Source organism: Pan troglodytes, chromosome 1 (assembly GCF_028858775.2).
Source record: "Pan troglodytes isolate AG18354 chromosome 1, NHGRI_mPanTro3-v2.0_pri, whole genome shotgun sequence".
In the NCBI taxonomy this organism is placed as follows: Eukaryota; Metazoa; Chordata; class Mammalia; order Primates; family Hominidae; genus Pan; species Pan troglodytes.
In genome coordinates, this window is record NC_072398.2 from 84,213,771 (window position 1) to 84,228,933 (window position 15,163).

The following is a 15,163-nucleotide window of genomic DNA, read 5'->3' on the forward strand; positions in this document are numbered from 1 at the left end:
TGTCTTGTTTAGAAAAGTGTCTATTCATGTCCTTTGCCCACTTTTTAATGCAGTTGTTTGTTTTTTTCTTGTAAATTTGTTTAAGTTCCTTATAGATGCTGTATATTAGACCTTTGTCAGATGCATAGTTTGCAAATATTTTCTCCCATTCTGTAGGCTGTCTGTTTACTCTGTTGATAGTTTCTTTTGCTGTGTAGAAGCTTTTAAAGTTTAATTAGATCTCATTTGTCAACTTTTGCTTTTGTTGCAATTGCTCTTGGAATCTTTGTCATGAAATCTTTGCCTGTTCCTATGTCCACGATGGTATTTGTCTACATTGTCTTCCAGACTTTTTATAGTTTTGACTTTTACAGTTAAGTCCTTAATTCATCTTTAGTTTATTTTTGTATACAGTGTAAGAAAGGTGCCCAGTTTCACTTTTCTGCATATGGCTAGGCAGTTCTCTCAGCACCATTTATTGAATAGGGAGTCCTTTCTCCATTACTTGCTTTTGTTAGCTTTGTCAAAGAACAGATGGTTGTAGTTGTGTGGCCTTATTTCTGGGCTCTCTATTCTGTTCCATTTGTCTATGTGTTGGTTTTTGTACCAGTATCATGCTGTTTTGGTTACTGTAGCTTTGTAGTATAGTTTTAAGTTGGGTAACATGATGCCTCCAGCTTTGTTTGTTCTTTTTGCTTAGGATTGCCTTGGGTATTCAGGCTGTTTTTTGTTTCCATATACATTTTAAAATAGTTTGTTCTAATTCTTCAAAGAATGTCATTGGTAGTTTGATAGGAATAGCATTGAATCTATAAATTGCTTTCGGTAGTATGGCCATTTTAATGATATTGATTCTTCCTATCCATGAGCATGGGATGTTTTCCGTTTGTTTGTGTGATCTATGATTTCTTTGAGCAGTATCTTGTAATTATCATTGCAGAAATCTTTCAGCTCCCTGGTTAGCTGTATGCCTAGGTATTTAAATGGGATTGTATTTCTTATTCAGCTCTTGGCTTGATTGTTATTGGTGTATGGGAATGCTAGTGATTTTTGCACATTGATTTTGTATCCTGAAACTTTGCTGAAGTTGTTGATTAGCTGAAGGAGCTTTTGGGGTTTTTGATTAGCTGAAGGAGCTTTTGGGGTTTTTGATTAGATGAAGGAGATTTTGGGGCTTTCTAGATTTAGAAAAGACTATGAGGTTTTCTAGATCTAGAACTACATCATCTGCAAACGGGATAATCTGACTTCCTCTCTTCCTATTTGGATGCCCTTTATTTCTTTTTCTTGCTGATTTCCCTGGCCAGAACTTCCAATACTATGTTGAATAGCAGTGGTAAGAGAGGGCAACCTTGCAAGATGGTATTGTTAATAAATAATTGTTAAATTTAGTAGAAGTTGAAATTGGCATTGTGATTATGTTAAAAAATAAAGTGCATACTGAAGTGTTTAGGAGTATCTGCAATGTATTTTAGCAAAATTAAAAGAGGGTAAAAAAAGAAGCAAGTATGGAGAAAAGTTGATAGTTGCTGAAGCTTGGCGATGGGCAATGTTGTACTCTGTACTCGTGAGCATGTTTGGGAATGTTCATAATGAAAACTTTAAAAAAGGCTTAAGTTGACATCACATTGCAAACATCTTGGATTCACTGCTCTCTAATAGTTGGAACTCTGTTGTCTTATCTCAGTCTACATTATAACCTCTCATCTGAATTTGTGCTTTTTCCCAGCTTTGGTATCCAAGGATCTTCTAGTTTTATTTTTCTGTCTTTTGCCTCTTGGCACACTGCTAGTGCTGCCCCCTTTCACTGACTTGGAGCAGCTTGCATGAGGTCAGCAGCTACCCCAATAAACTGTCCTCGTGAGTGAAAAAAAGAGGAAATTTCTGGAGGTTGCTGATTGGCTTCTTTCCCCAGTTGCCTTCCACCCACCTCTGTTCCATGGTCAAAGACAAAGTTATGGTTTCAGTCAAACGTTTCTTATTATCTTTCTACACTTATTTTGGAGAATGAAAGCAGCTGATTGTCTTTTTTTCTTTTTTGTTTTTTTAACAGAGTCTCGCTTTGGTGCCCAGGCTGGTGTGCAGTGGCACCATCACAGCTCACTGAAGCCTCAACCTCCCAGGCAATTCTACCTCAGCCTCCCGAGTAGCTGGGACTACAGGCATGCACCACCAAACCCGACTAATTTTTGTATTTATGTTGCCTAGACTGATCCCAGAATCTTGGCCTTAAGTGACCTTCTCGCCTCTGGTTCCCAAAGTGTACAGGCATGAGCAACCACACCTGGCCTGATTTTCTATTAATAATAATTATATACCCTAGTATTAATATATGTAGTTATCCTCCTGCCCTGTCTTTCAAGTTTCTAAAAAACAAAATTAAACCTCTATAAGCCTTGTATAATTTTCTTTTTTTTTTCTTTTTTTTTCTTTTTGAGACGGAGTCTCGCTCTGTCGCCCAGGCTGGAGGGCAGTGGCGCAATCTTGCCTCACTGCAAGCTCCTCCTCCAGGTCCACAATATTCTCCTGCCTCAGCCTCCCGAGTAGCTGGCACTACAGGCACCCGCCACCATGCCTGGCTAAGTTTTTGTATTTTTAGTAGAGACAGGGTTTCACCGTGTTAGCCAGGATGGTCTCGATCTCCTGACCTCATGATCCACCTGCCTCGGCCTCCCAAAGTGCTGGGATTACAGGCGTGAGCCACCGCGCCCAGCCAAGCCTTATATAATTTTCTAAAGAAGTTTCTAGGATACAACATTCCAGTGGAAATATCCCCAAGAGAACAAATTGCTTCTCCTAAGTATTTCTTCCAGCCTACCAACCACGGGGTCTCCTTTTCCTTTCTTCCTTTTGGTACCCTCTTGTTATCCTAATTACAGAGAGCAAAACAAACAATGTTCATAAAGTGGTAAAACTCAAGTGGCAGAAGATCAGAATCCTCCTATAATAATATTGAGAAATTGTCCAAGCTTTCTAAAGAGAGCTGCTTTGCATATATTTTCACTTACTCCTTCAAAATACTCCCATAAAATGTATATTATTACGTCACCATTTTACAGATGTAGAAACTGAGGATCAGTGATATTAAATAAAGTTGCCTAGGCCCATCAAGCTAATAAGTGTCAATGCAGAGATTCAGACTCAGGGCTGTCTGAATTCAAAGCCTGTGCTGTTGAATACCTTGTAACACTGCCTCACAAATCCTCATTTATTCAGGACTTACATCAATATTAAACACTCTTCCTCCCCAGTCAGGCCTCTTCCTTGTTGCTGGGTGAGTGACCGTGCTGTTAGTCACCACTGTGGAAAGAAACCTTTGTGACAGTTAATGGTCTACATGCATGTAGGAGACTCAAAATAAAGCAAAATAGCCTATTTGCATAAATAGAATCTGCTCAAATGTCAGCAGGCACGAGCTGGCAACAAATGTGAAGACAAGGCAAAGAGGAGGAAGGACCACCACTTGCCTCACACCCTCCCTTGTCCCTGCAGCCGCTGTCCTGGACCCTGGGACCCGCCAGGGAGCACGTCCTGTCAGATAAGCCCCAGCCAGACAGACATTGTCATTTGACTTCAGCACATCACTCTGATCCAGATCAGTTCCAAGCTAGACACCCAATCATGAGTGGAATTTGGTTTGACATGTACCTGGCTGTGAAAGCCATGTTCTCGCCCCCACCCTTGCCCACTTGACCCCCATAGCCTCATATGTCAGAATGTGACATCCCAGGTGTCAGCTGTAGCACCAAGTGCACAGAAAAAGAGAAAGATGGGCAATGAGAGCAGAGGCTCCGGTGCCCATCCCAAGCCTGGCACCAGGACTGGCCTCCTGCCTGGGAGGAAAGAGCAGGGCCCACAGCTGTGTGTCAGGGAGGCTGGGACTGCAAAGCCCCTTCAGCTGGGTGCCATGGGGTCTGGAATACCACTGCCAGAACTGCCAGAATTTTTCTTTTGCTCCAGCATTGTCCTCTCCTCATAAACTCTGAGCCATTCAGTGTGAATTTGGATATTAAACAACATTTCCCTTGCTGGAAGGACCCAGAGGTGCAAGAGTGTGACATGAAGTTACCAAAGACAAGATAACTCACAGTTTTCCCTAGCACTGACTCTTGAGGTAAAGTAGGAAAAGAATATATGCTAAAAGGAGGCAAAAATGAATGTTTACTGTGCATTTAGTAAGTATCAGCCCTGTATAGGTGCTTTGTGTACAATATATTTTATTATTGGAGCAACACAGCAAAGCTCATAAAAGAAGCTGCTCAAGATCATACGCTTACTAAGTAATGGCCCTGGAATCATGGCTGGTGCACTCCACAGCATCCTTTCTTCCTATTAAGCTTATTTACCTGGGGCCAGGAGAGCAGTGTTGGGCACACCAGGTTAAGTTCTCAGTTCTTTGCATTATCCCTCCTGTCTGATACCCCAGACAGAGATGGGAAGGAATGGTCAAATATGGAATCTCATCAATTCCCAAGCCCCCAGGCTCCCATGACAGCTGAAAGGCTCCCCTTCCTCCCAGACATCCTATAGTACTCTTGGGACCGTGCAGGTTCCTGATTGACCAGGTAGGAGCTTTGAGCCCTGTGAGGGCAGAGTCTTGGCCCCATGGTGCTGAGCCGTTGGTGATGACTTCTTGACACGATGACGAGTCAAATGCTTGTAGTAATCTCCAGCTCATCTTGGTGGATGCTGCAGGCAACAACCTAGATGGCCACAGAGTACTGTGTTCCCAGACTTCAGGATTCCTAATTTTTAAAAGCATTAAGGACTGTCATGTTCACAATGTTCCATTTTGCCAAGCAAATATATAAACCTCCACTATTTATTATCATTATAAGTTCATAAAGAAGAGATCTTTAAATACCAAAAGTGTAGGAAGGGCATTGTCTCATTAAAGACAGGCTTTCTCAAGAAAGAGAGTTTGCAAGGTTATGTTGATATGTACATATTTCATATTTGTCATAGTTGTATGAAAATATTATCAATAACCTGCGTAAGTCTTTAGACTAACGTTAAGGGATCCTTGATTAAGATGGAAAGGTCTTAGACTGAGAGTCAGGCTACCTGGGGTCAATCTCAGACCCCACTGCTAACCATCTGTGTGGCCTTGGGCAAGTCGCATCATCTCTGTGATGCTTAGTTTCCTCCCTCATAGGATGGAGTAATAACACCCACCTTAGCGGGGCATCGTGAGGACTAAATGAAATAATGAGTGAAAAATGCAGGTGAGGAAACATATCAATTTCCTCATCTGTTAAATAAGTGAATTAGATGAAATGAGTGTTGAGATCCCTCTCAACTCTCTATGATTACAGGAAAGCAGCTTAAGCTTCCTGGCCATACAGCATAGGCCTCAGAGAGGAAATACTTTCTTAGAGAGAGAGATTCACTCTCAAAGAGAAAGTGTCCCATATAACCTGGGATGGATCAGGTTTTGGGTCAACCCTAGCAAATTCTCAACCTCTCTTTCACCTATGCCTAGATCCTTTTCCTGGTCATCTTCATACATAAATAAAAGCAGCAAATGCTTTTGTGCTGTGTTTTGGCAAAGTTGGGATTCCAGAGATAGCCACAGTGGGTGGCCCACTTTAAGAAGCTGAGATCAGAAGTAAAACACAAAGACATGAAGAGTTAAATAACACAAAGTGTCAACCCTGATCACGTAACTGGCTTTGAGTTCACTGAGCCCCTGAATCCCATTCCATCTCTGCCACTCTCTGTTCTAGAATGCAACACTCTCAATAGAATCAAATCTCAGGAAAGGCAGGGAAAGAAAGTGGGCACAGGGCATGTGGTATATGCAGTGCTCACGCACGCATGTGAAGGATGAGGCAGTGGGATGTCTTCGTTTCTCCCTCCATTGTTCTTCCATTTCTGCCTCCCAGGTCCTCATCCACCTGGGATGCACAAGGAATGAAAGGTCCCACACTGCTTTAGTTTGCCAGTGGAGCAGGAATCATTGACTTATGCTCGCTTGCTCTGCCTTACATGCAAAGATTTACATCTTAGGTGTATGAGGCCAGAGACAGCTTAGGCAGGAGAAACATTTTGCAAAGCTCCAAGAACGATTTAAAAGCACTACAGGCTTAATGCGTGGAGCACTGGGCTGGATGCAGGTGCATTGGTGGCACCTGTCTTTGCCTAAATGTTGGATTTCATCCCTTCTGTAGACTCCACTGTCACAAAACCTGGACTAAGCCCAGCCCCCTCCATGAAGTGCATAGACAGTCCTGCCAGTGCCAAGATGTTTTGGAAAACTGACAACCATGTGAAGAAGGCTATGAGTGTGTATGTGTATGTGCGTGTATGTGTGTGTGTTCCTTTGTCTGTGCGTGTATGTGTGTGTGTATTCATATTACCTATCAGGAAAGATGAGGGCAATCCAGATGCAGTTTGCTAAGTATTGGCATGTTATCAGTTTAAGCTGTGAAGATCATACTTCCAATGTCAAAGTGCAGCTGAAGGTCAGTATGCCCAAGGTAAGTGGCTTTAGAAGTTCTTACTAGGAAAAGAAGATTGAGCTGAACACACCTTATAGCCTCTCCAACTTACCCAAAGCCCATTAACTAGTTTGAGTGAGCTGCATCCAGCCCTACAGATTCCAGTACTTGCAAATATGTATTAAGAAGCTCAGAGATTCATGAGTCAATGAGAGCTGACAGCGGGCAGTGGTGGAGGTTTGAAACAGGCAACAGACCTAGAGAATGTTTCATAGCTGCCAATGCTAGGTTTTCCATCTGTTCTTTTAAGGTAAATCTTGTGGTACATCCATGGTAGATAGGAGGCAGGTTTCTGAGCTCTTGCCTTACAAAGGGTCTCTTTTTAAAAATTATTTGCACATGTGAACCAGAAGCTTTCAAACAAAACCCTGAAAACTTTATTGCCTTTTTCTGAACAGCAGAGAGAGTTTCTGTAAGAGCCATCACAATTAAAATAGCATCAAAAGAGGCATCTGTATGGAAATAGAATAAAATAGTTAAAAAGATGAAATAATTCAAGGGGTGCACAAACCATTCATCCCCTCCCTCACCTCATGCTCCTACCTTTCTCCCCCAGGAGGAGCTGACTTTTATAATATTGCAGGTATCAACAGGAAATCTGCTGAAGATGAAAGAGTGAAGTTTAATAGGGTCTGCTCTGTGCTTGATCACCTTGCTGCCAGTGGGGACACCTACTGTTGGGAAAAATGACAGGTCATTTAAAAAGAGAAAGGAACAGCCAACAGGGTGAGCATCCTGAGACAGGCAGCACTTCAGCAAGTAATCTTCTGCCAGAGCAGGGAGAGAGATGCCAGAACTTGCCAGAGCTGGACTGCAGCAGAGAACTTTATCTGGTCTGGGATGGATGTAGAGGACAGGCCTGGAAATGGCTTTATGCAGGTTTTCCACAAGCCCTAAGCTCCAAAAAAAAAAAAAAAAGAAAAACTGTATATTACACAGACATTGAACTTAGGCTGATCTATTAGGAATTGGCTAGGACACTGTATTAGTATGCGTTTCCCAGAAAAACAGAACCAATAAGATATAAGTTTTATTTAATAAACTTTATTTATTATGAGAAATTGGCTCACACAATCATGGAGACTGAGGAGTCCCACAATCTGCATCTGCAAGCTAGAGACCTAGAAAAGTCAAGGTGTAGTTTCCAGCCTATTTCCGACCACCTGAGAACCAGGAGAACCAATGGTTTCGGTTCTGATCCAAGAACAAAGGCCAAAACCAGAACCAGGTTTCAGTTCTGATCCAAGAACCAGTGCACTGAAGATGTAAGTTTTAATTCATATCTGAACCCTAAGATGCAGGCATGGTAATGGTGTAAGTCCCAGTTTAGGGGCAGGGGAAGACCAATGCTTCAGCTTAAGCAGTAAGACATGGAGAGCAAATTCTCTCTTATTCAGCCTTTTTTTCTGTTTAGACCTCCAGTGGTTTGGATGAGGCTTACCCACACTGGGGAAGGCCATCTACTCTACTCAGCCCACCAATTCAATCAAAAGATTGGTTCAGCTCAATCTTCCTTTCCTAGTAAGGACTTTTTTTTTTTTTTTTTTGAGACGGAGTCTCGCTCTGTCGCCCAGGCTGGAGTGCAGTGGTGCCGTCTCCGCTCACTGCAAGCTCTGCCTCCCGGGTTCATGCCATTCTCCTGCCTCAGCCTCCTGAGTAGCTGGGACTACAGACACTCGCCACCACGCCCGGCTAATTTTTTGTATTTTTAGTAGAGATGGGGTTTCACCATGTTAGCCAGGCTGGTCTTGAACTCCTGACCTCATGATCCGCCCGCCTCGGCCTCCCAAAGTCCTGGGATTACAGGCGTGAGCCACCCTTTCTTAGTAAGAACTTCTAAAGCCGCTTACCTTGGGCATGCTAATGTCTTCCAGAAACACCCTCACCGACACACCCAGAAATAATGTTTAACCAAATATTTGGACACTCTGTGACTCGGTCAAGTTGACACATTAAATTGATCGTTACAAGCACTGTTCTGTGAGCGGGTCCAAAAGGACCCTGGAAAATGGTATCAGTTAACATACAGTGTATGTGTAAAATCCCACATACTGAAAAGTGTGCTCTGGGACTGCTTCCCAATATGCAGTGGTTATTGCCATTCCTCCTCACTACAAAATAAATGTAAGTCACTGGAGCATTACTTGGTAATCTCCTGCTGACTTCTGGGAGTAAATGGACAAGTGCAGCAACTGTATTTGAGAAGGACATGGTGACCATAATCATCTGGCTGCCAAATGTATTCGGTCCTGCCCCATTTGGTAACAGCAGCATCACCTCCTAAGGTGGGTCAATTGGCCTTCTTCCCTTACCTTGCTTGGTGGTCTCTACCAGATAGAGCTCACAGTGCTAAGACAGCAGCCATAGATGATAGTCCAATGTGGCTTGCTATGTGTCCTGGAGGAAGGATTTCTTCTTTGTGAAGTAGACTCCTAGACCCACAAAGACTAGAGTTATGGGAACAGGATGCACAAATCCCGTAAGTAGGTCACTGGGAGTGATGGAAGTGGGTCACTATGACTTCTAGCCCTTGGCTTCAGATTCATGTACTCTATATATCAGGGACATAGCACCGTAAAATGGTCATTGATCTAGATGTACACTATGTTCTGGAAGATGGTGCCCTATCATTGCAAGCTATCATTTCTAAGCTTGTGATGTCTTAAAAAAATCCATTCTATAATTCTGTCAAGACAGTAGTATCTCGATGGTGTTACATATGACAGAAAAGTGAACCCCATGGTCATTTGCTCACTGCTATCCTTCCTTTGCTATAAAGTGGGTTCCTTGGTCCAATGTGATATGATGTAGAATCCTGTGTCAGTGGATCATATGCTTTAGAAACCCTCAAAAAATGGTACCAGACAAGGCCTTGAGGTAGGAAAGGCAAAGCCAAATGTCATATACCTGTTTATTTCCGTCAAGATGAATTTTTGCCCTTTACAGGGTAGGAGAGATCCTGTGTTCTCAAGTTACTATCAAATGGTTAGTCTCCTTGAGGAATGGGGTGCCATATTTGGAAAGGGGCTTACTCTGGTCCATGTTGCTAGCATAGACATTTTTTAATGGCAATAACTAGATTAGCCTTGGTAAGCAGGAGTCCTTGCTATTGGACCTGCTCCCTGCCACCATAGCCATTTTGTTTATGTGCCCATTGAGCCAGCACTGGGCTGGCCAATGAGAAAAGCAGGCACTTTCTGACTCATTCTATCTATGTGATTGTTTAGTGCCTCTTCTTCAGTGGATACTCTTGGGTGAATGTTAATTAAGTGATGCAAAAATCCTCATTCTTTTTGCCCACTTTCATAAGTCCATCCACATATGTCCTTCCTAGATCTCCTTGTCTCTAACTCCTAGATATCTCTTCTTCTAGGTTCCTAATCACTAGCCAAGCCATTTGCCATTGCCATGAGTCTTTTATGTTTTTATCTCAGTCCACTTTTTTTCCCCACACAAAATATATGGCTGGTGAATCACTCAAAGCTCTGCTGATTCTAATAATTTCTGTTTCCCATTGTACTTCACAGCATTACTCAAGAGTGGGTGTGCTCCTGCTGCCATCCATTTGGGGCTTGCCCCACATACTAAGTTCAGACTTTTCCTCCTCAGCCACCGCATCATAAAGGACTCTTCAAGTTGCCAAATGTGTGAGCTGAGGGAGACGCACCAGTGTAACAGTGGGAATAACATGGAAGTCTGGTCCTTCGGCTCTTGTAGCTCACTATGCCCTCTGGGTCTATTTGTATCTGAGCCCGTATAAAACACTTCCGTCTTATAATGGGTAGTTGATAGGTCCACTGTGTTTTAAAATTTGCTGAGTCTGATTTAACCCAATTTATGAGAGGATGTCTGGCTACACAGTCATTTGATATTCCAGATCAGGTACTCATCTCTCCTAGGTCCCAGTTGTACACTGGAGCTCTTTTTTCAACTGGAGTCTAATTTTCTGATGCAAAAGGCATGACCTTGGTCCAAAATTTTATGGGTTCATATTGTGGTACTCTCACTGTGGCTTGACATAGCTGCACAGCATGTCTTTTCCCAGCATAGATACCTATAATATCATGGGGACTACTGGGTCATATGGTCCCAGTTGCAGGGCTGCTTATACTGCAACTGAAACTTCTATAGAGCCCTTTCCTACTCTAGGCTTCACCCAAAGTTAGAAATTTTCCATGTTACCTGATAAATGGTCAGAGCAGTATGTCCAAATGTGGAAGTTCTGCTTCTTCCAGAACCCAAAGAGAACTATCAGGTATTGTGATTCTTTCTCAGAAGATATAAATTGAAATACTCTGCCCTTATTTTTGGAAGGGCAATCTCAAGATGCCTCATAGCACTGAACTTCTAAAAAGTTCACTAATATGGCAGGTCTCTGAATATGCATAGGTTTTATTTTATTTATTTATTTTTATGTTTTTGAGATGAGTCCCTATCACCCAGGCTGAGTGCAGTGGCATGGTCATGGCTCACCGCAGCCTCGACCTCTCGGGCTGAAACAAACCCTGCACCTCAGCCTCCCAGTTAGCTGGAACTATAGGCACGTGCCATCATGCCCAGCTAATTTTTTATTTTTTGTAGAGATGAGGTTTCACTATGTTGCCCAGGCTGATCTCAAATTCCTGGATGCAAGTAATCCTCCCACCTTGGCCTCCCAAAGTGCTGGGATTACAGGCATGAACCACTGCATACGGTTTTATCTTTTATCCTGTGAACCACATGCATCTTACTCAAGGCTTTCAGAATAGTTACTAGTTTTTGATACTTCTTATCATGACCTCATCCATATAGTAAATAAATGTGACATTCGTTGGAATAACCAGATAGTCTAAGTCCTTTCAGACTCTATGATGATAGAGGGTAGAAGAATTAACATAGCCCTGGTACAAGATCACAAATACACTTTGTTGTCCACCCTATGTGAATAGGGACTGCTTCTTGTCATCTTTCTCGAAAGGGATGGAAAACAACTTATTTGCCATATCAAAGGCTGCATACCATATACTTGATGCTGTGTTAATCTTCTCTAGCAAAGATATCACACCTGGCACAGCAGTTGCAATTGGGGCTAATATTTGTATGAGTTTACAGTAATGCAACTGTCATGTTCTAGTATCCTTCTAGTTTTAGTAGGGACTAAACCAGTAAATTAATGGGGATATGATGAGGACCACCATCCCTACATCCTTTAGGTCTTTAAGCATTCCATTAATCTCTTTCGTTCACTCTAGCATGCAATATTGCTTTCGGTTTACTATTTTCATAGGGAAGTGGGGTTGGAGGAAGAGAAGTTTCAGAAGATTGCACTTGGTCTTCCTCATTACAGTAGCTCTTACCCCACAGTCCAAGGAACGCTGTGAGCTTTCCATCAACTACCAAGTATATGCATTTCAATTATTCTTTCAGTTACTGAGGAAATTCCCAAGTGTGGGTCCACGGACTCAGTGGATGCACTGTGGGCAATCACAATTGTGGATACACTAAGACCCCATATTTTGACAACAAGACCGTGATGACTATCTGGGTCTCAGATATCAATGTCAACTTGGGACCTATGTCTCATGGCTCAAACTGTTTGGGTCATCCTCTTCCCCTAGTATATGATCACTTGAGAAAATGGCCAAGGGCCTTTTGGGAAAATAATAAGAAAATCATTACCATATATATTTTCTATAAAATTTAAATGGTCTCATCACCTAGGGACCCAGTTTTTTGTTTGTTTGTTTGTTTGTTTCTGTCAGTGGGTTCTGAATCTGAAAACTGACTTGAGTCTGGGTATCATGTCTTGACTTTTATTGAGATGACTGTCCTCAGCCTCTTAATCATTTATCCCTGATTTCTTCGAGTTTATAGGTTGAACAATACTCTTATTGGCTGTCCATTTATCTTGTCCCTAGGAATGCCATATTTTGCTTACCGTCTCCATAAGTGCGTGATCTCCTTAGTTGCACTCCAACCTTGTCACTCATTACAATAATTATCCTCAGAGTCAGTGAGATTTAGTTACCTAGCTTCTGGGAGACCTCTAGAAATGAGCAACCTGATATCTCCTGAAACAGATTATTCTATCATTACACATCCAATTATGTTGAAATCCTTTCTTGTGTAGCAGAAATATTCTTCCTGGAATTGCTATCTATGTGACACACCTTTAGGTATTTGAAGGTAGCAACCACACAAATCCCCTCTTACTTCCCTCACAATGATTAACTCCACTTGCTTCTAGACTAATCTTCACAGCATCAAGCCTTCATATTCATTAGCTGGGTTAAAGTACTAATCTTGGGTTAATCTTGGGTTATCTGGAGAAGAAAGAGAACACATGTGCCCCACTGAGATGAGGGAAAGTTGCGATAAAATGGTAACATAAAGAGATAACATGTCTGGAGTGTTTACTGTGTACCGGGTCCTGTGCAAAGGACATTAATCACACTACACTCACAAAAAATTCACTTATGCAAGAAATATTTATTAATCACCTAAATCATTCTAGAAACTGGGGATACAGCAGTAAAGAATACAAAAAATCCTGCCCTTAGAGAGCTTACATTCTAGAGGTGGGAAAGAGGCAATAAATAAGATAATTGAGTGCTATATAGTATGTTAGGTATTGAGTGCTAAGGAAAATAATAAAATGAGGAAAGAGGATAGGAAATGCCAGATGGTTTACAAGTTTAGCTATTGTGTTCAAGAAAGTTCTCACCAAAAGGTAAGTTGAGTGAAGACCTGAAGGAGGTAAAAGAGTGACCTTTGTGGATATCTGGGAAAGACTGTCCCCAGGAGAATGAATAATAAGGGCAAAGACCCTGAGGTAGGTATTATCATCTCCATTTTTACAGATGGGAAAATTACTTGCCCAAGAGCCCATTGCTTGAAGACGGAGCCAGGATTCAAACTCAGGTCTGCTTGATGTTAGAGCTAGTGTACCACACACCTGCCCAGCGATGTAGTGTGAGTGACATTAGGCAATCTAGAAACACTCTATACTATGGATGATGACACAAAGCCTAGAAGCAGGAAGCAACTTGCTGGGATGAACACGTGTGGATAATGGCTGAGCTGAGACTGGTGTGCTGTCATTTCCACTCCACCATCCCTGCTTCCAGAATCCAGGCATTTTTTCCTCTGGCTAGAAATATTTCCCAGAGAAGTTGATGGACTTGGTATAACTTTATCAATGTGTTTTGCCAATAGGCATTTTAAAGTCTTGTCATGCCCCAGCCATACTAAATGATGTCTTTGAGCTCTGATTTCTCTCGTTGGTAGGTGTGGGATAGTTATGGAGCATAGATTACAGAGTTAGATACATCTAAACCTGAAAACAGGCCCCACACTTTTGTAGCTATGTGATCTTGGGCAAGTTATTAAATATCTCTAACTCCCACATCATCCACAGAACAAGGATAGAAATGCCTGCCAGGGATTTGGTGGGGATTAGATAAATTAGTACTTGTACAGCACCTCACACAGTGACTGGTACAGGGGAGATGCACTAAATGTGTTCACTGCCTTCTCCCTATGTAGTTAGTTGTCTTTTTACATGCACAACTCTTGCTTTCTTAATTTATTATAATATTTTGAGAATTTAGAGGTTGTCATATATATACCTAGCTATTCATCACATTTTATGTTATATGGTGGTGCACAGTAAATGCTTAAAAGTGATTATTTCATTGCTGGATTAGTGGGGGCGAAGACAAAGAGAGATTATTGCTTTGGGGCTCTGTTGATGCCACAGTCTTCCAGTTGCAACATCTGCCAACTCACTGCTCACCAGAGTTTTTTGGCTGATATGACTGGCCAGCAGGTATCCTTTTTCTTCTTCAAAAGTCAGTATGTGTCATTCTGGAAGAGACGCCACTTTTCAGATAGGGGAAGACATTTCTTCAGTCAAGAGAAGAGGACTTGCTGTCACCACCAGAGCATCCAAGCCATCAATAGGTTCTTGCAATTTCCTGGTAAGAAGGAAAAATTCCAGTTTAACTCACAACTTTAACACCCCCTATCCACAGATCTTTCATCACGACTGCTATCAAAGAGTCAAATTGACCGATTTCAGTTTTTATTTCTTTCGCCCACCCTCTGGCAAGATCTCAATGAGCAGCTAACCAGCTGAAAATAGGAGAAGAAGAAAAAGGCCTGGACCTAGATGATTCAGGAAATGGCTCATCAGCCACCAAAAATTGAAGCCACTTTTCATTCATATAATATGGGAAAAAATCTCCATGATAAATATTAGGAATAGTTCAATGGAGTCACCTGTTTATAATTTCTTTTTAAGAAAAAAATGTGATTCATTTTTGCAGCACTTTCTCCTACATTAGCTTGTTTAATCTTCATAGCAACTCTACGAAATAGTTATTATTACCCGTGTTTTACAGATGAAGCAACTGATCCTAGTAATATTAAATGACTTGCTCAAGGTTACACAGCTGGTAAGTTGCAAACCCAGGACTTAAATCTGCATGCTCGTAATTTGACCAATAGTTTTCCCCTTCCCCTTGTTTATCTACCTCCACCTAAAAAGAAGCTAATGAAGAACATTCTGTACTGGCCCTATCATAGGTCAATGACAGTTCAGAGGGAGTGTTAGACACCTGTCCTCTTTTTTGTAGCAAATTGTACATAGAACCCAGCCTTAATATAAAAACATTGTCAGAGAAAAATGTTTTTCAAAAGTTAAT

The 15,163-nt window shown here is 41.8% G+C and overlaps 1 protein-coding gene across 3 annotated transcripts in view; it reads right to left on the minus strand.

The window, feature by feature from the left end:
• Window positions 1-12,927: 12,927 nt before the first annotated feature.
• The window catches only part of PBX1 (PBX homeobox 1), a 326,500-nt gene continuing 324,264 nt past the window's right edge, over window positions 12,928-15,163 (minus strand). For all 3 annotated transcript variants that reach the window (XM_009436895.5, XM_009436875.5, XM_024349811.3), the window contains one exon: window positions 12,928-14,434. Coding sequence is in view for 1 of the 3 variants with exons in the window: in XM_009436875.5 (XP_009435150.1) it covers window positions 14,414-14,434 (21 nt within the window). In the remaining 2 variants the exon portion in view is untranslated. The remainder of the gene's footprint in view (window positions 14,435-15,163) is intronic.